This window comes from Hesperophylax consimilis, chromosome 8, assembly GCF_061612785.1.
Source record: "Hesperophylax consimilis isolate HC1 chromosome 8, BYU_Hcon_1.0, whole genome shotgun sequence".
Lineage (NCBI taxonomy): Eukaryota > Metazoa > Arthropoda > Insecta > Trichoptera > Limnephilidae > Hesperophylax > Hesperophylax consimilis.
Genome location: NC_142843.1, coordinates 29,768,989 through 29,789,081, shown reverse-complemented (window position 1 = coordinate 29,789,081; position 20,093 = coordinate 29,768,989). Strand labels below are relative to the sequence as shown.

Genomic DNA, 20,093 nt, shown 5'->3' with positions numbered 1-20,093 from the left:
TCATCAAAATGACAATTAAAAACACCTTTAAAAAGCGATATAGTCATTAAAAGTGATGAAACAAAAACTAGGTTAAAAAGTTAACCTATGTAACCTCTTCACTTTTCATGACTTTATATCACTTTTTTTAGGTGTGTTAAACTGTCATTTTGATGAGATACCCGGTCATCGTATAAGCTATAAAACATGACAACTAAATGCATTTTTTTGTTTGAATTAATGAAAAGGCCCGACTCTTTACAAATATATCATCAAAACATAGATAATAATGCATCCGATTGATAAGAATGGCAAATACGCCAACACTATTTGCAACTTTTTTTTTTCTTACCTATATGGGAACCATTTTTTAATCTCAATCTTTAGCTGTGCTTCTTCCCACCCTTCACTAAATAGTATTCCAATCACTTGGACAATCAATTATCTATGTTATTGTCAATAGCATATAGTTACACCCCATCCACTATAACAATAAATTTAAAACTGTTAAAAAATAAATACATATTGAAAATTTTTATGTTTTATTGGCAAAAATTAATAAAGTAAATTCAGTAAAATTATTTTCATTTCGGTAAACTTGAAATAATTCATAATCTGCTCTTTGATAGATGGCACTAATTTAATTAGCTCACTTAAATACACGTTTTACAAGTTATGCACTAAAATACTAAGACAACTTATTTGTTTGCGCCCATACATACGCATTATGAATATGAATAAATAGTTTTTTTTTCCGTATGTAAACTGAATTCTTTCAAGAGAGGCATACAAATATAATATTGGATTGAATCACCGATACAATATTGTATTTGTATGCCTCTCTTGAAAGAATTGAGTTTTTATACAGACAAAACTATTTATTCATATTCATATTGCGTATGTACAGGCGCAAACAAATAATTAGTCTTAACATTGTAAAGCTTAACTTGCGAAAAGCGTATTTTAACAAAATAATTTAATTAACGCCATCTAAGAACGTGTAGATTACAACGAACGTTTCGTTTAACCATGTAAATAAATTTGTTCAAATAGAACATTCTATCAAATTAATGATACATAATCATATTTTCACCAAGAATTAAAGTTTTGGAAGTCGTAGGTGGTATTTTTCTTCTTCTTGGCGGGTGGTTCTTGAGAAGTTTTAGCAGCGGCTTCTGAACTTTCCCCAAGGTTTAGATATTTGCCCACTCCCTGACGGAAAGCCTTGAGTTCGCCTCTTGGTCGGGCATTCTTTTTGGATTGCTGTGATTCTAGTTCCATTTTTTCTATTTCAACAGCTCTTTCTTTACTCAACTAAAAATAATACCAATTATTAAAAGGATATAATAAAAAATGTATCAATGGTAATAAATACTAAAAAATAATTTGTCAATTTAAAGACTTCTTAACCACTCGGAACATTAGAACGTCAAAAGACGTAAATATAATAATAGCGGTCAAGACATTAGTACGTCTTTTCACGTAAACGCGCGAGATTTTACAAAAATCGATTTATTTCCATCACTAGTATACGGATTGCCATGATTTAAAAAACAGAGTATCGATAATGAATAGCGCTACGCGTCTGCATTCAAGAGTATCTATGGAATGTAGAGGTGCATTATCTGAGTCGATTGAATCTGTCATCTTGTTCGTTCATAATTTATTGCGTTTTTAAATAATTTATTAAAAATATTTTAGTTTGGACGGTTAATATTTTGAGGTGACTAATAGTTTTTAATTATATTTCTTCAATATATAAAGTGTTATTTCTTTATGATACTCAGAAAAAAGTACATTTTTCACAGCTTTGAAATAATGGTCAGCGATTTTTACATATTTTTGACGTTTTCAGAAAATGTATATTTAGACACGGAAATATTTACGTATAACAAAACAATACGATAGTGAATTTCATAATCTTTCCAAAACATTTTTTAGAATGAGGCTACGTTTCCCAAAACGTGAGTTATGAAGCTTTTAACAAAACTCGTGAATAACACAAAAATTTTCGCGTTTTGACAGTTCGCAAAGGAACACAAAGTAAATAAAAGTCCTTTTCTGAGAGGTTAATAATATTAATATAATCAGAGTATTTCTTAACAAATATATTTCATTATTTATATTAAATGAAAATTGAAACATTGTGGTAAAACAATTATTTGTAAGGAGTCTCTTAAAATTTGGCTTTAAACTAAAATAGAGGGAAAATTGCACTACACTGAGCCGAGATCTGATCCAATCTTTCTGCCCCGCTATGAAAGTCGTCAAGCCAACTATGTCAATCAATAATGTTTATAAGAAACTTGTGTGTAAAGATAAGGTACCTGTTCATCTGCTTCCTGGAATGGATCGACAAAGACTTGTGTGGCTTCAATGATAACGTCTTCGATAGGGCGATCCCTGTTATCCACTTCAATCCGCTCAATAGTGGTCAATGTGTCCAAGCCGCCTACCAACTTGCCAAATATGGTATGTTTCCCATCCAAATGCTTGCATGAGCGATATGTGATGAAGCTACAACATGGAAAATGTTTTATTATCTATCTATTTTATTCCCCAAGACAGTACAAAGCTCTGACTTTGGAGCATCTACGAAAACACAATATGTATTCATGTTGGGGATCATTCAAAACCCTTCAAATTCGTTCAAGCATAATATTCAAAAAGGTCATATAAAGCAACATCCATGTTGTGATTTTTAATTTTTTTATGATAACGTGTATTTGAGGTAAAAAAATTCAGGATTTAGTCTTTAACATGCTTAAATTAAAGTAAAGTAAAATAAGTAATGGTCGGGGGGTAAGGCTCTCGACTAGCTAGCTGGAGGTCAAGCGTTCAAATCCAGGAGTGCGCAAATAAATTTTATTTGATTAAGTTGTGTTATTTCACAAATTACTCATTTAAAATAACATATAGTATATTTCCGGCACGTTCCAGAGTGGAAGATACTATCAGTATCGCCCTGGTGTTAAGACCACCATTTAGAACTGAAATGGCTTTGGCCGTGTTTAGTGACCACATTTGCCACGTACTTCCCTACCTTTCCCATATCCTTCCCCTCCCCACTACCTTCAGCCTCACAACATATCCCAATTGGGGAAGTCATAGTCTCACTGGCTCCAGACGGTTGGGAGCAGTTGGGACTCTTGTGCAATTTCACATAAAAAAAATAAAACTTATACATCAGAAAAGCAGTTAAAAGGTTAATATAGTTGGCTTACTTGTAAAACTTTCGAAGTCCAGATGACAAAATTTTTTAAGAAACAATTAGAGAACTACCTTAAACTTAAGATCCTTATTAATAAATGTGTTTTAAATTTTACACAACTGTTGAACAACCATTAACGTAGGGTAAATGGTATTTTCAAACGGTAAAAAATATATTTATAGAATGTAAAGTAATTTATAAAAAATTAACCAACAGCTATTAATATTTTGCATAGCATTTTTATATTCCATTTTTTTCTGATTGAACTATTTTGAATTGATATTTCTGAAAATCAGAAGATGTGTAAGCTGACGATATAATATATTAACACCGTGACCGGACAAATCAGAACACTTGAGAAGTGATAATACAAAGTCATGAACCATTGTGAAAAAAAATACTAGGATAACAAAGTTAGGTTGGTTTATTTTCATCACTCTTCAAAAGTGTTCGGATTTGTCATGGAACCAGTAATATAATAGACATATTACTAAGCTTTTAAACAATGCAATTTACTCCCGTGATAGAATAATATGAGGATGTATTACATTAAATGATGTATTAATTAAAATAGTTATTTAGATTGTTTACATAGAAATATGGAAACATACAATTGTGAGCCGTTAGAATTGGGTCCTGAGTTGGCCATCGACAATATTCCACGACCAGAATGGTGCAGATTTGGCTTAATTTCATCTTCAAATTTTTTTTTCCAAATGGACTCACCACCCAAACCATTACCGGTAGGGTCACCTCCTTGCAACTAAAATATAAACAATATAATTATGAAATACATCTAAATGAATGAGTAAATAAATTAATGTAATGAAATATTGAAAGTGGAAATTAATCCACTTCCAGAAAACAGATCGAGTTGACACTAGGTAGATAGCCTCGTCGAAGACAATGTATTCTATCACTGGCACTCATGTAAACACACGCACGCACACACACATTTTTCCGAAACTGGATGAAACTACTATATTCAATATAAAAATTTACAGCAGCATATTCGAAATAAATGTCGGTACTATCCAATTAGGAATTGGCTTAGGTGTTAGCGGTGTTGACTCCAGTCTCTGGGGAAAAAGGTTCAATCCTCAGCCAAACCAAAAAATAAATATATAATATATATACAGTCAAACTTGGTTATTACGAGCACGAGGGGACAGACTAAATTAGCTCCTTATAACCGTTACTCGTTATATCCTAAATAGGTTTTTTAAAAGTCATATATACCTACCTACCTACCTACCTCTACTATCAATATGTTTGCAAATGTACAGTATATTTTCAAAGTACGAGTAAGTATTACATCTTTTTTAATTTAAAAAATATGCTTTTATTAACTAAATTAATTAAGTCAATGATGGTTTTAAAGATTTAACCGTCATGCTTCTAAATTTTCTTCTCAAAACAATCAACGCATTACAGCAATCATCACCTGGTTCAAGGCTTATTATCACTAGCTTGTGCTTATTATACCGCTTGTAAAATCTCACTTGTCATAAATAACTAGCTTGCCGGATTGTCATGATTTTGTGCTGTAAAATTTGACTTGTCAAAAAACCAGTGATGCACAACCCGCCGTCCAATTGTTGCGGTCAGCATGCCAATTTCATACAGCCCACCTGGCTATAGAGAAAAATTTGGGATAATTCTTAAAAACCCTGGCTGAGAACATTTTTGTATACATTTTTGGTTAATTTACGCTGCGTATACTTAATTAAACTAAATTTGAAGAACCCATTTGCATAAAACCAAATTCTAAAAAATCAACAGAAACCCTAAATTTTGAGCTTCACTTTCAACCCCCTCTCCCTCAACAAAAACAAAAAAAATCCGCTTGTAGGCTGTTAAAAATAGGCAAAGCTGCCCTTCTGCTGAAAAACTTCATCACTATCATAAATTTTCCCCGTGCAGGGATGTAGGTACTCGAAACTAGGTACCTTCATAAACATATTTATCGGTTTTTAAAACATAATTGACAATGAGTTGGAATACAAAACAATACATAAAAAGGCCTATGGATAGCAATGTTTCACATAGCCGACAATCTTTCACAGTAGTGCTAGATTGTCAGCTATGTGAAACATTGAATAAAAAATATTAATCTGTCCCTAACGGGTTAGGAAATTCCCGCCGTGCATCGGGCAGCTAACAGCCCCTTTGTTTGTTACTACTTATGACCCATTAAGTATTCAGAAATTGTTTTGACAAAATTATTTGCACATTATATCAGTGAATCAACCTCGTTATAACAGCAATTATATGAAGATAAGCCTGAACTAAAATAATGTTTTATAATTGCTCATTATAGCCGTTAGCATGCTATTGCCGTGATCATTATAACCAAGTTTTATTGTACATATATATAATATAATAAATTATTTTTTTTTAAAGTAGATCTATTATAGTAAAAAATACTTTTTTACAGGTTGAAGAGAGAAAAATATTATTACTTATTTGCATAAGGCTAAGAATCAATAGCTTGTAGGTGACAAATTAAATATTTTTCAGAGCAGTAAAAAGACTCACTGATTGGTACTTATTAGATGAGAAAAACAAACAAAATACATCTCTCAATATGAAATGAATTTAGAACAATGCAAACTGATAAAAAAGATTATTAAATTATTTTTAATAACAGATTGATTCTTAGAACACTCCATAATATGCAAAGCTGAAGGGAGTAATATGGGTTTTTATGTGAATACTGCACAAGAGTACCACCTGCACTCAGCCGTCTGAAGTAGGTGGGACTATGGCATCCTCAATTGTGAGGCTGACGATAGTGGAAAGGGCAAGAAATTAGGGTTAAGGAAGATGTGAAAGGATCTTAACATTCAGATCTGGTTACCAAACATGGCTAAAGCCATTTCAAGCAATTTGTCGATACTGAATGGTGGTCTTTCACCATGCAATACTGAGAATATATTCCACTCTGGTATTTTAATAAATTAATAAGATCACAAACCATGAAATTCCTGATGGATCGGTGAAACTTAGTTCCAACATAGTATCCATTTTGACAGTGCTTTATAAAGTTCTCGGCGGCCTTGGATACCATATCACAATGAATTTCTAGATTGAGAGGGCCCATGTTGGTCACCATACGGACATAACCTAAAAATAAAATTTACATTTCAACAACTTTTTCAGAATTTACTTTCCTTGAGGTGAAGTAATGCCAAACATATGTTTTTAGTTTTAAAATTTGACCGCTTAGAAATATTATAGATTATTTAATGAAATGCTACAAGTAGAACATATCTTGGCTTTTGAAATAATCAAGCTTTTATTATAAGCTCTGAAAAAAATAATGTATCAGTCCTATAAAAGTTTATTAAAGTGCACAATTTCCTACTTACGAACCTCTTTTAGGATAATAAGGTGTTAATAACACAATAGCATAATGTGACAAATTATGTTCTTTAGAAAATGGTTGGAAAACATTTCAATATTTGTGCCTGAACTCAACGAAATAAAATTAAATATACTTTTTGGCGTTTTTTTTTTTGCATAAATCCAAACAGTTGGGTGTTAAGCCAGAATTTCTGTGGACTGTGTAGTTTCGTCTGATTCAGAATATTCCAGCATGTAGTGCATTGCCTTTAAGTGTTTTTTCATTATATAACTGCGCAAACCTGTGAGATCAACAATATGCGGGAACGGCGCGACTACTATCCAACACGGAATTTTACTGCCTATACAGACTTCCTAGACCGCGATGCGGCATTTTAAGGTACACCTCGTACACATACTCGCGTACACTTGAAGTGCCTAAATGTCATTTTCATTGGATTCAGTTGAAGAAACTCTTACTGAGGAAACCGAAGGTGGTAAGCAATAGTAAGTAATATAACAGATTTTATGCATATTCAACTAATAATAGTCAAATGGAACCTACAGTTTTGTTAATTTTCTATTTTTTTTGCCTTTTCTTCTCAATGAGGTATATAGATAGAGCTGACTTTGGCGTTCGAAGTATGGGCCACGCATATTGGATTATTGTCTGATGTGAGATATCACGGGCATCAGTCAGTTACAAGCACTCGCTGAGGAAAAGTCTAAGAAGCGTTTACTTTGTAGTTAGGCATTATATTTTGTAAATAAAACAAACACTTTGGGCCTTACTAATAAATGTGCACAATATTTCACACAACCGATAAACAACCGTTTACCATACATAAAAGGTTGTTTATAAGTTATTTAAAATTTAAAACACTATTATTAAATCTGGAATTTCTGAATCTTCCGGAAAACCTTTATCAAATTACTATAGTTTAAGTACCTACTACTTTATAACCTCCAATTTAATTATTTATGTACTATGTCTATCGTGACACGAGAACTCCTCCCAGGAACATAGTCACTCAAAATATGATTTTAATATATGTTGTCAAATAAAAACAAATACATGCTCAGTAACAGAAAAACAAAAACAAAAAATCGGCAAAATTAATACCAATTGTGATTTGTATGTGATATGTAATGTGGCAGCCCTGGAACAATTTCATTCGGTCGACGCTTAAATCTATCGGAATTGTCCGAAAAGGGGCCGATTGATTCAGATGTGGCCAGCGGCGGGCGGTGCTGAAAAGTTTCTGACAAGTGTAATGTAAAATGCAAATAAATTAATGTTAAATGAAGTCTTCAGCACGCAATATTCACGTGAAGAAAGCGTCATGGGACATGTTTTTTTTTTAATTAGAATAAATGCTTTTTCTTATATTCATAAATTACCTTGGCTCGAAATAAACTGTGATTATTTCCTTTTTTCGCCAATGATCTTAAAATTTTTCGTAAAATTAAGTCTGTTACCGATCATCTACTGCTTCAAAAGGATCTCGATACACTAAATAACTGGTGTACTATCAATAATATGCACTTAAACGTTGAAAAATGTTACATTTTAAAATTCACTCGAAATAAGGTTTAAAGAATTTTTCCTATATCATTAATAAGATTATTCTTAAAAAAGTGTCTTCTATAAGAGAACTAGGAATTACTCTTGATTCTAAATTCATATTTGATTTACACATTAAGGCGATGCCATACGTAGTAATGCAAAATCATGTGTTTTTGGTTTGAAAATTTGGTCGCCTAAAAATGTTTCAGATGCTTCAATTAAATACTGCGAGTAGAACACATCTTGGCATTTTAAATAATCGAGTATTTTTTAGATAAGTCTTTTTATAAGCCTAGAAAAAAATAATGTATAAGGCCTATGAAAACTGCATTAAAGTTCAAAATCTCCTATTTACGAACCCATTTTCGGTTAGAATTTTATTGTATAATATGGAAAATTAAGTTTTTTATAAAATGATCGAAAAAAAATTAAATATTTATGCCTGAACATCCACAAAATAAAATAAAAGGCACTTTTTGGCCATGTTTTTTTCTTGCATAAATCAAAACAGGCGGATGGTGTTAAGCGGGAATTTAAAACTTATCGCCATCTACGTAAGGGTTGTTATTGTTAGTGGCTCAATATAAAATATTACACGACGTAGTGCATCGCCTTAATGACATTAAGTCCATATCAGTGAAAATGATGGGATTTATTCACAGAATAAGTAAACCTTTCAAAGATCCTCTATCAATTCTAACCCTTTACTATGCCTTAATTAGAAGTAAACTTGAATATGGAAGCACTATTTGGAATCCACATTATTGCAAGTATGCAGACATTATAGAATCGGTTTTAAAAAAATGCTTAGACTATTATCTTTCAAATGTGGACTACATGACCATCTTAGATCATACGACACACATTGTGAATACTTTAAGATTAATACACTTAAAATAAGAAGGCAATTGACTGACCTAATATGTTTGCATAAGATTATCGACGGCCATTTTGATACCTTATTATGTCTTAGCAATATTGAAATAAATGTCCCCAATTCCCATTGTTTAAGACACCATAGCATTTTTCACCTGAATATATTCAAAAATAATATCAAAATTAATAAAATACTTCGTTTTTACCACTTTTAAAAAAAGTGGTAAAAACGAAGTATTTTATTAATTTCAATTAAAATAGTGCCACAAAATAAGTTTGCTGTGTTAGAAGAAAAAATAATATCGCCTATTTTAGCCCTCTGACCCAAATGTGTCAACTGTATATAAGATTGAGTGTGCTGAAGTAGATATTTTCGTCGATAATCAATGCAGATTCAAAAAAATGTTCTGCTGCTGCTAAATAATATGTTTAGATAATTGTATTATGTATCACTGTAACTCTCCTAGTATTATTTGTCATTTTACTGAGCTTATGTATAATTTTATATTATTATTTGTTTGGTTTATTAAATGTACGTAACCTGTATTTAATTGCATTTTTACCTGTATGTAAGTAATTTGTAGATTTTGTCTGTAACTTAACTGAGTTTTTGTAAATGGATAGTTCTCACATAAGTGAGAACATCTGTAAAAACCCAGTATAAATAAATAATATCCGCCTGTCACTATAAGCGTCCAACTCTCCAAGCTAAACTTCCACCTCACATTATAATGCCTTTTACAATGTAGATGATTATTGACAGAAAGCGCATTTTTTAATTAGAATATTAGACAATAACCTTTCTTCTTTACTCGTTCATATCTGACATCATCCTCGTGAATGATAGCGGCCTCGTGTTTTGTCTCCGGGACCATTGACGTAGAAGTAAAACTGGCGGCCACGGCTCCAGTTGAGTAATGGGCGGCGTTGAACTTATCTGCCGTGGCCTTCACAGTTACCATGGCCACCGGGGCCTTGTAATCTCGCTCCAATTCGTTCAATATATCCCTGGTTTCCATCGACACTGTTTTAAGACGAGCATTTGGATCCCTCCTTTGAGCTTCCTCCTCTGTTAAAAAGAATGATTATTTAATATTATACTTTAATATATCATATTTTTTGTCCGTCTGAGTGTATGAGCGTGAACTTTTCAAAACTTGGCATCTTGAAGAAATTATCTATTTAAAAAAGAAACTGGCATCCAATTTCAGAAAAATGCATATATGTCTGCGTGTATGCGTGATTGCCACTAAAAGACAGCAGAGTCTATCCGCCGAGTTTCAGCTGGATCAGATGTCGGCATGTGGGTTAATTTCCACCTCCAAGATTTGCATTCATTCATTAATTCACAATTACGAAAGTGAAATTCAAATAGATGTATTTAAAAAGACAAGCCAACAATTAGTAACTTTTTTGTAAATAACGCTGTTTGACTTTAGCCCTCGAATTAATGGTATGTTTTTTGTACATGTGTTGCTTGACTAAGACTTAGAATAATTTATACGATTTTATAGATAATGTTTTTTGACACTAAACCCTCGAAATAATGTTGGGTGTTCAAATTGGTCACCTGACCATTAACTCTGTTTATAAACAACATAATATATTTTTTGAAGGAAATAAATAGGTTTCTCGAATAATATCGAAACAATGCAATATTTCTTGCTCTCAAAAACTATTAAAGCGTGGACATGAAACTTTAAACATCAAACAAAAACGAAACATTGAAAGGCTTCAACGCAAAGCTACTAATTTGCACATCTTGTTACTGTCGGTACAATGGTAGAAGCATCGCCAATAATATGGCAGCCATTCAGGACATGTAACGTAGTTTAATATGGGGTAGTTAATCTTATCTTAATTTACTGTTCACTCAATATAAATATAGGATAACACATCCTAAATTGTCAGCTTTAAAAATAATCAATAGCATTGAATTTTTAGTAAATATATAGAAATAGAGGCTTAATGCGCACATTTTATTTTAAAAACACTCTGCATCAGTTAGATAATAATGAGAGGTAAGTATTTCAGTATCCGGATACAGAAAATAATAATATACTGCATTTTAGTGGCCATGTTTTTAAATAACAGTATTGAAACTGTTTTTTTAGGCTAGTTTTTTTTTATTAAATTTTTAATTAAACCCAAACTAAGAAACTATTTTAGGATCATAGTTTCATATTTTGGGTAAAATAAGAGAAGAAAAAATACTAACCTTAAAAAATTAACATCATTCATCTCAATATATAATCTCTGTATTTTTATTATTTTGTTAAATTATCAACCTCAACAGAAGCTTGTCCTAGTGAGGTTAAAAGTTGTAACGTAAAAAAAAATATAATGTAAAGAAAGAATAAACAATAACAATGGCCGCCAAGCGAACAATCGATTTTAATTTTAACGAAATAACTATTAAATTTGTATTATATTCCATTTATCTAACCAGGTTGGTACTACAAAGTGTTTTGTTTAAGTGCCTACTAAGCGTTTCCCCATTTTCAGTATATTCACCAAATTTTCAATCTCATAAAATTTACAATACTATATGACTATTACAAACGATTAATTATAAAAAAATATCTTACCCTCATCTTCTACTTTCAATTTGTTCTTGACATGATGAAATGAAGAAATATTAAACTTGTCCAAATTGCTTGGATCTTGCAATGTGATAATATCATTTCTTTCAAAAGTTTGATCACTCACGAGATCTTTCCAATTTTTTCCTTTGATGTTTAGTTCTTCAATTGCTTCGTAGGAAAATACATTGCCGGTTGTCTTGATGGCAACAATATGGGAGTTTTTCGTAAATGGTTTGAAAAGAACGGGGCAATGGTACTCCCCGCCGGCATTCTTGTGGAAGTTTAACTTTATCAGTGATTTAGATTCCACGGGCTGAAAGAAGAATAATTATTTACAAAATAAATGTACCATCCATAATGTATCACCTTTACTTTCCAATGCTCGGCAGGTGTAATTCGCTCTTAAAGTTGAGTGCCCTCACTCCTACCCTCTCAAAACAACAGCTCTATGACCAACCATGAAGTCATGTGTTGAGTGAAATTAGATGAACTCTTCGCCAATAAAAGATTGATAGTTAGAAAACAATTACCTTTCCAGTAACTGGATTTACTTTGAACCTTTTGATGAATTCAATAATTGCTTGGAGCTCAAATATATTTCCTTGTTCATCACAGTATGGATGTTCGTAAGGTTGGAGACACAGACAGCAATGGTCATAAGGAAGCCTTCGAAACGTCACATCTTCAGAGCTGGTACCTTGCTTTTTGCCGCCGTAAAATGTTGTCCATTCAGTGTATGTTAGGTACCTTATAGGAAAATAATTATAAATGAAAAGTACGTTAAGATTGCTTAAAACAACAGACAAATAGTTATTTAAACAAAATTAATACATTTTATCTTTCTGGTGCTGTTTTTTCCCCATTGTAAATTATTGTAGTGACTCGTCAATATAAATGTCAAACCACAAATAATCCACTCTGTCAAACTCCTCAAACTGTAAAAATATTCACGGCATAAATAAACCAACCACATTCACAGTAACTGTCAACTTGTGTCAACTTAACCATAGAATAAAATCATTCGAAATAAAACACAAAACTAGTGATGGATAGTATCGAAACATCAAATATCGAGTGATTAATCGATTTAATCGCGCGGGGGCAGTAGCTGCGGACAGAGGCAAGTTTTGGTCACGGCGGGGTAGGTATGGTAAAATTTTGGTAGGTAAATTCTGCATTTGCAAAAAATGGGCTTTCAGTGATAGACCAGTGTTTTCATACTGGAAATGATGTCTGGAGGTTTGAAATCTCCTCACATTTCTCATTATTCCGTGAAATCATCCGGCGTTACTCAGGTTATTAATGGTTTGTAGTAAAGATTTGGGGTTGTGAATTCTAGTGTACCTACCTGAAAACTAGGGGGTAATTAAGGTGGAAATACATAATATTATTGTTAAGAATTTAAAAAAGTTTTTAAGTATTTGTTTCACTTGATCGCTCCATGTCTTCCTCGGGTGTCCTCAACGTCTTCTAGCATTCACTTCCATTTTATTTACACCCCTTTCTTTGGTCATTACATGCCCCTAATTTTGCCATACATAAGTATTTGTTTCACTTGATCCCGCCATGTTTTCCTCCGGCGGTCCCAACTTTTTCTACCTACCACAACTATACAGCATATTTTTAGTGTTAAAAAAATACATTAAATCGACTTCAATTCGACTCCGTGTGTCATTCAAGTGCAAAAATAATGCTTTAAGTCTAACTCGTGCGTCTCTGACTTTTTCTACCATTCACTTCTCTATACAGCATTGTAAACTACTGTTAAAAAAAACAAAATCATGTCGTCTTTAATTCGAATGTATGTACAAACACAAGTGCGACGAAATTAACTTAGATTTAACAAAAAATAATATTATATACCTAGTGAAAAGTAAAAGAGATCGTTCCTTTCGGACTCCTACTGGTCTTCAATCTACGTCACGAGCTTGCGAGTTTTTTCTGAAAAGTGCTTGTATGAGCCAACCTTGTTAAATACATTTTATACATAACTTAATAAAAATAAAAAACAAATATTGTTTCTTGATTTTTGAAATTTTCTATTATATACCTAATTTAAACATATTTTCAAAATTATTATGTCTTATAATTTTTGTAATTTTAAGCTTTGTATAAAAATATGCTGAAATTGTTGTGTTTCCTTCAGTGAATGTGCAAATGTTATTGCTGCAGACACATTAGTCTAGGGACATTTATATTTGTATGTAAATTTATTTTATACTAACCACAAGAATGTACTTTAAATGTCCTTTTTGTGTCTCAAATAAATAAATAAAAAAGAACATGAACCTATAAAGCTCTGGAAAGGGCATTAGTGCGATTTTGTATGAATGACATTGAATTCGAATCTAGGATGAGGGGAAATTGCCTGGCAGCCATCTTGTATGACTACTTTTGAATTGATTTGTATGCATAATGAACTATTATTGTTTTATATTTATGTCGTTATTGCAGTAGTAACGGCTTATTATTTATTGGGGTATTTGATGAGACAAAAAATGGAAATCGTCATTACTTTCTTGTCACTCACGACTTGCGAGATGCTTATAGAAACGCATTAAAATTTAAAAGCTAGTGTATATTTTTTCTTAATTGGTAATTCGTGATTAAGATCACAAATCAGCAATCGACTTTATTTGTAGTCCTTAACATAACACGCTAAGGAGTTATAGTTGTGAAAGTTATTAGTAGTTAGTTAGTTGTATAGTTTCTGGAGAAAACTGTGATCACTGATGTTTCCCGCGTCACAACCTCTTTTCCCCTTATTTCCCTTACCACTTATTCCAGAACGCCGTAACAAAAAATACACAACGTACCCCTATTTCTCTAACAAGTAGGAACTCACTATATTAAAGCTTTTTCTATGGTTGTTTATTCCGTACTTCGTTCATTTGTACAGTTTTGCGGGTATTTTAAATATTACTTTATTTTCTTAACGATTTATCAAATTATATACACTTCACACACTATTTTAACTTACACGTTGGATATTTTATTTATTATGTTCTGGCCAATAAGTATAAATTAATAAATATAATACTTTTCAAGGACTAGAATTCCTTTTACACCAAATGCTTATACCTATTTGACTTGCCATTTCACAATAGAACGAGTGGTGTCGCTGTTTTGCTTGGTCTGGTTGCCGTTTAGGATCTGTATTTAGACTGCATTTAACGAATACGGTAAGCCTTTGGGTTTATATATTTCGTATATCGGTCAATATACGTTTTTATCTCATCGGAAAACATTTACCCCTTTGTTATCCGAATTTTACTGCTTTGTTTTAAAACATGTCGATGTCTTGTTGGTTATCGAATTTAACAACTGCCAAGCTAATTGTCCCAAACTTAATTTAGCGGTTCCATTCTCTTTGCATTATTCGTTATTCTCCATAATTTTGCACAGTTTATGAACGCCCCATTGTTTAAACATTGTCGAATCTAATAAAAATGTAACATTGATTGTTCGTTCATTACAAGATGGCCGACACCGATATTTTCCAGTCGAGTTTTATTATTTAAATTTTGTGATTCCTCTTGGCCCTCTTATCGTAGATTAATTCGTTTACAGTAATTTCTGCGTGAGAACCTCTTCTTTCGTTCGGTTAGAAAATATTTTCAATATTTGTTACATTATTTTGTCTACAAGGTAGACAAAGGATTCATAGTTGACAGTAGCGTGAGAATGTGCGGTAGATGGTAACAAAGTTAATGATAAATGATTTTAGGAGCCTGAGTAATGTCAGGCGCTTCGGGATCGTCCGGAGGCGGCACCGGCAGGGGGCGCGGCGGAGCGGGGGGCTCCGGGGGCGCCGCGGTGGCCGACACCAAGCCAGACGCCAAGGAATCCAAGCCTAACCCCAAAATGTCCAAGGCTCTCGGCACTTCCGCCAAGAGGATCCAGAAGGAGCTAGCAGAGATCACCCTCGACCCCCCTCCTAACTGCAGCGCCGGGCCCAAAGGGGATAATTTCTATGAGTGGGTGTCTACCATTCTCGGACCTCCTGGATCAGTGTATGAAGGCGGAGTCTTCTTTTTGGATATACACTTTTCTCCTGAATACCCCTTTAAACCTCCCAAGGTAACAATAATATAACAGACTACTTTTTGTGCTATTATTTTTTGTTTGTCTTATTAGTACATTTATTGAAATTATACTAATGTGCTCAATTTCCAGGTAACATTCCGAACCCGCATTTACCACTGCAATATAAACAGTCAAGGTGTGATTTGCCTGGATATTTTAAAGGATAATTGGTCACCAGCTCTAACGATATCCAAAGTTCTTCTCTCAATTTGTTCCCTTCTAACGGATTGTAATCCAGGTTTGTAAATATTTGTTTTTCTATGATTTAGTTTACAAAGAGCCACAAATTATGAAATTCTTGTTTACGTATTGTGGGCATTTTATTTAATTTGTTGTCAGTGTAACATGCCATGTCAAAGTTTTAAGAATAATTTTTTTTATGCATACTTACTTTCCTTGCAGCTTTTTAATAATGGAATAATTATTTTGTTGCCTATTTATGCTTCCACTCCAATCTCTTTGTGTATAAATAACATTTGGCCATGATCTGAGGGAATGTTGGATAGAGCGCCGTACCTTTTGTTTCCGACATGCTAGTTTTATTTTGCAGCCAAGTTATAATTTGGAGAATTAACACTATGTACGAGGCAATAGTATCATTTGATAGGTTAGAAACTGTTGTTCTTGCAGCAATATGTCAGAACAGAAATGCGGTGCGCTCTATCTGGTTGACGATGTACAGATAGTGTAATGGTGTAGTGGGAGCGAGACAATATGTAAAGTGACGAATGCTTGTACACATTGCAGCGGATCCACTGGTGGGAAGCATTGCCACGCAGTACCTGCAGAACCGGCCCGAGCACGACCGTATAGTCCGACTCTGGACCAAGCGTTACGCCACATGAAGGATTGGCCGCACCGAGGCCCCCGCCCTCGCTCCCGCCCCCGCCCTCCACCTGTTCCCAATATGTATAGTGATGAATGATTGTTGGCATGTTGCAGCGGATCCGCTGGTGGGCAGCATTGCCACGCAGTACCTCCAGAACAGAGAAGAGCACGACCGTATTGCCCGGCTCTGGACCAAGCGTTACGCAACATGAAGGACTCCTCTCCCGGCCCCTGCTATCTCATCTGTTTCCCAATTTCTTTTATTAATTAGAACTTAACTTATCGCCTTATTCTGCGTTGTAGCCTCTAAAAGCTTGAACCATGTGTTTTTCGTGATATCTGATAGTTTTACCATTACTTGGTGTTTGTTAGAGTTTCATGACTGAGCAGACTGGGCTGTGGCAGAGGAATAGATCCAGTTAGTTATTGCAGACATGTTAACAAGAAATTCAAGCCATATTGGGAAATGAACATTGAAGGGGAACCGCGGTGACTGAAATTTTTATTGTGCTTTTTTTTTTTTAATGAACACCATCCATTTTCAACCATATCTTCTCATCTTTGTTCCATTAACTTTTAATTATAATGTAATGTTTATTCACAACAGGACTGGTGCGGTGGGCCACCATAGTATATTGTTAAAATAAAATATTTAATTTTAAAACTGACTAGTAATGTTTGCACTCTTAATTCTTATTTTTATCTTGTGATGAAATAATTCAGATTTTATTTCCTACATGGGCAGAAATATATTCCGACAGTTGGTTATTTTATTTAAATATTTTAATTGAGCTGTATTTGCATTGTACGTGCCTAAACATCTATTATGAAGGATCGATTGTTTCACAGGATTTGAACAATCCTTCAAATTTCAAAGTTAATTTTCTTGTTCTGGGAAAGTTCTATTCAAGTTCTGTGAAGCAACTGGTCCATAATAATATAATAACAGAACTTGAAAATTATCTTTGAAATTTGATGAATTGTCCTAATTTTGTGAAAAAAACTGGCCCTAATATTGGTTGAACAAAGATTTTTGTATTTTCAAGCTTAGTAAATAATAGTTCCCAAATGGAGCATTCAATTTAATAATTATAAATATTGAGATGCGGGACTCAAGTCTGGCAATGCAAGTATTCTGGTTCTAATCTTTTCTCTAAAAGATGGTAACCCAGGTGTGCATTTCCTCAATAATGATAGTAAATAATGATTCGAAAACATCGTATATGTTTTCTGTTTCCTCAAGCCGAAGATAATATTTAATTTGTATTAAGCGCCCCTGAGCTGATATCTCACAAAAGCGGCGCTATACAAACTCCAGTAAATTAATTAATTAAATAGATACTATTTAAAAACGTTTTTCCACTAGTGTTAAAAACGTCATAATCAGTATTCATAATCCACTTGAAGACCGAAATGACTCCTGGGAAGGCCAGTAAACACCGTCACACCATGCCAGAAGGTGACGTAGAGTTAGTATTACAATGTTAGTTAGTTATTACCAGACTTAGCTGTTCCAAGGCCTCGGATGTTCACAGAGCTATCATAAAGCATTATTTAAACCGTCCAAGGTGTTTTGACACTGTCCCATCACTATGTTAAGAATTCTTGCAATATTGTTAAAACTGCGTTTACTCTTGATTTAGTGTATTTTTCTTGTATATTATATTATATGTATTATGTTCACATTATTTTTTTATCAGATGTGTGAGACTAATCCTAGTGGGTACACAGATAAATCACCAATGTGAGCATTGCATATATATATAAATAAATAATAATAAAATTAAAAGTGTGAATGTCACTAGTCAGTATAACCTAATTATTAATTATTACCCATTTTCATTAGAAAGTTTTGGTTAGCTTTGATCTCTACTGTAGTAGCTTCCTTTTGATGAAAATTTATTTTGTTGAATGCTTGTGCCAAAACTTTCCGATCATTCACAAACCCCATCACATTTGATTTGTATCTTAGGAAGCAAATTTATAATAGAAATTCTTTTTTTATATAATTTTTATCATTTGAATTAATTTTAGACATTACGAAATTACATGTAGCTATTATATATTATAGAATAGGATTCGTATATAAAAATATAATGGAATCACGATATGTAGACATTAAATTTAATGTCCAGTAACTGGTGTTGTAACTAAATGATATTGTGACTGATGTTCCTTTAATTTCTTGGTGATTAAATCCAACGTGACGTAACCTTTTGGCCTTCTCATTTCCCCAGAGCCCTGCAAAGCGTTGCTCCTTTAGTCAAATCCACTTTGCACAAATTCCCCTCAAGTGCAATGTTAGTATAAAAAAACGATTGCTAACATATGAATATTATATATATATATTTTTAAGAATGAATGACATTAATTACCTGACAAATATTTAAAATCTCCTACTACCACCACAGTAAGCGGAAAATGTTGCTCGTGTCGTGATGAGGACTTATCCATCTGACGATGCCTGGATGAGACCCAAACGCGATGCCAACTTAGCCACTGATCTGTTTTTAACCACTGTGCCAAGGGGTTACAAGATTGAGGTCACAGGGCCTCTACAGCCTGGTGACAACATTAATGACTGCCAAACAAGAGGCCCAAGATACAAGTGTGGCACTATAGGTTGGCAGATTGGTCAGAAGACTTCAGATGGACCCAGTAAATTGGTCAAGTCGTCACAGCCGCGACGGACGGCTTCGTACAATCCACTGTTAAAGAAATTGGTGGGGGCTCAAAGCCGTGGTTCAGTCGACAAAGCTCTGAAGCAATTCGGCCAAAAAATGCAGCTTATCGATATACCACACATCTCGAACACCAGAAAACAGATCAGCATAAATAACAAAATGGCAAAGAAAAGCAAGAGAATCATAAACAGGTCGAAATTCGAAGACGGCCTGCGAATAAGTAAAAAGCTGACTGCATGGCAGCGTAGATTTCTGGATGTACTCCACGTCTTACCACCAGCTAAACGTTAACAAAGCTAGTTAGTGAGCCTGCCAAGGTATTGCCTAGGTGCGCTGCAGAAATAGCTCCAATTTCGGCAAAGTTTTTTAAAATGTCCCTGAAGTGTGGCTCTGTACCCTCTGGTTGGAAAAAAGTGGTCATTCATCCTATTCCAAAGAAGGGAGACTGCTACATCCCGGCCAACTGCTGCCCCATAGCAATCACATCTGTTCTCTCCAAAGTTATGGAACGACAAACTGCTCATACCTCGAGAAAAAAATTATTAACGACCGAAAATATGGATTCCGGTGGAGCCACTCCTGCAGTTATCTTCTTGTCTATGTGATGCATTTTTGGGGGCGGTGCCTGGAATGTTACAATGAGACTTAAACATTTGCACTGGACATTTCCAAGACCTTTGACCGGGTTTCGCACGGAGGACTTTGTTTTTGTTGCACGGTCCATGATAGTTTTTTGTGTGACATGCCCCCAAAGGATACATAAACTGTAACAGCTCGGAGGGTTTTGAAGCAGAGAATGGACGATTACCTCGAAAGGATTTCCACCTGGGGTAAGAATAATGTAGTCGAATTTAATGTTTCAAAGACCCAATCATGTCTAAAAAGAACCGAAATGATAATCTAGTCTCCTTCAGCGGAAGTATCTTCCCAAT

General features: G+C 33.8%; 2 protein-coding genes across 4 annotated transcripts; one reads left to right on the top strand and one right to left on the bottom strand.

Moving 5' to 3' along the window:
- Nucleotides 1–529: 529 nt before the first annotated feature.
- On the bottom strand, nucleotides 530–12,554 carry LOC149421848 (RING-type E3 ubiquitin-protein ligase PPIL2). The gene is made up of 8 exons (XM_089634578.1): nucleotides 12,395–12,554; nucleotides 12,094–12,310; nucleotides 11,567–11,876; nucleotides 9,778–10,047; nucleotides 6,168–6,316; nucleotides 3,802–3,953; nucleotides 2,307–2,496; nucleotides 530–1,293 (listed from the first exon to the last, which is right to left on the bottom strand). The coding sequence occupies exons 1-8, from the start codon at nucleotides 12,424–12,426 to the stop codon at nucleotides 1,069–1,071; spliced, it is 1,545 nt and encodes a 514-aa protein (XP_089490704.1). The 5' UTR covers nucleotides 12,427–12,554; the 3' UTR covers nucleotides 530–1,068.
- A 1,985-nt stretch (nucleotides 12,555–14,539) lies between these two features.
- Ubc2 (ubiquitin conjugating enzyme 2) lies at nucleotides 14,540–18,689 on the top strand. 3 transcript variants are annotated; one of them, XM_089634098.1, is made up of 4 exons: nucleotides 14,540–14,745; nucleotides 15,291–15,643; nucleotides 15,740–15,887; nucleotides 16,397–16,627. In XM_089634098.1, the coding sequence occupies exons 2-4, from the start codon at nucleotides 15,302–15,304 to the stop codon at nucleotides 16,492–16,494; spliced, it is 588 nt and encodes a 195-aa protein (XP_089490224.1). In that variant the 5' UTR covers nucleotides 14,540–14,745; nucleotides 15,291–15,301; the 3' UTR covers nucleotides 16,495–16,627. The 3 variants fall into 3 exon arrangements, with proteins under 3 accessions (XP_089490224.1, XP_089490223.1, XP_089490225.1); XM_089634097.1 differs by having other exon boundaries at nucleotides 14,543–14,745; nucleotides 16,592–18,689; XM_089634099.1 differs by lacking the exon at nucleotides 14,540–14,745 and adding an exon at nucleotides 15,019–15,166 and having other exon boundaries at nucleotides 16,592–18,689.
- Nucleotides 18,690–20,093: the final 1,404 nt, after the last annotated feature.

Bases quoted from the DNA above. Each gene is read 5' to 3' on its own strand.
- LOC149421848 (XM_089634578.1), bottom strand. From the start codon at position 12,426: ATGGGGAAAAAACAGCACCAGAAAGATAAAAT. The intron at 11,877-12,093 runs GTAATTGTTTTC...TTCTTCTTTCAG, and splicing joins TAAATCCAGTTACTGGAAAG to CCCGTGGAATCTAAATCACT. The intron at 2,497-3,801 runs GTATGTTTCCAT...TCCATGTTGTAG, and splicing joins AATTCTAACGGCTCACAATT to CTTCATCACATATCGCTCAT.
- Ubc2 (XM_089634097.1), top strand. From the start codon at position 15,302: ATGTCAGGCGCTTCGGGATCGTCCGGAGGCGGCACCGGCAGGGGGCGC. The intron at 15,644-15,739 runs GTAACAATAATA...CTCAATTTCCAG, and splicing joins ACCCCTTTAAACCTCCCAAG to GTAACATTCCGAACCCGCAT. The intron at 15,888-16,591 runs GTTTGTAAATAT...GGCATGTTGCAG, and splicing joins TCTAACGGATTGTAATCCAG to CGGATCCGCTGGTGGGCAGC.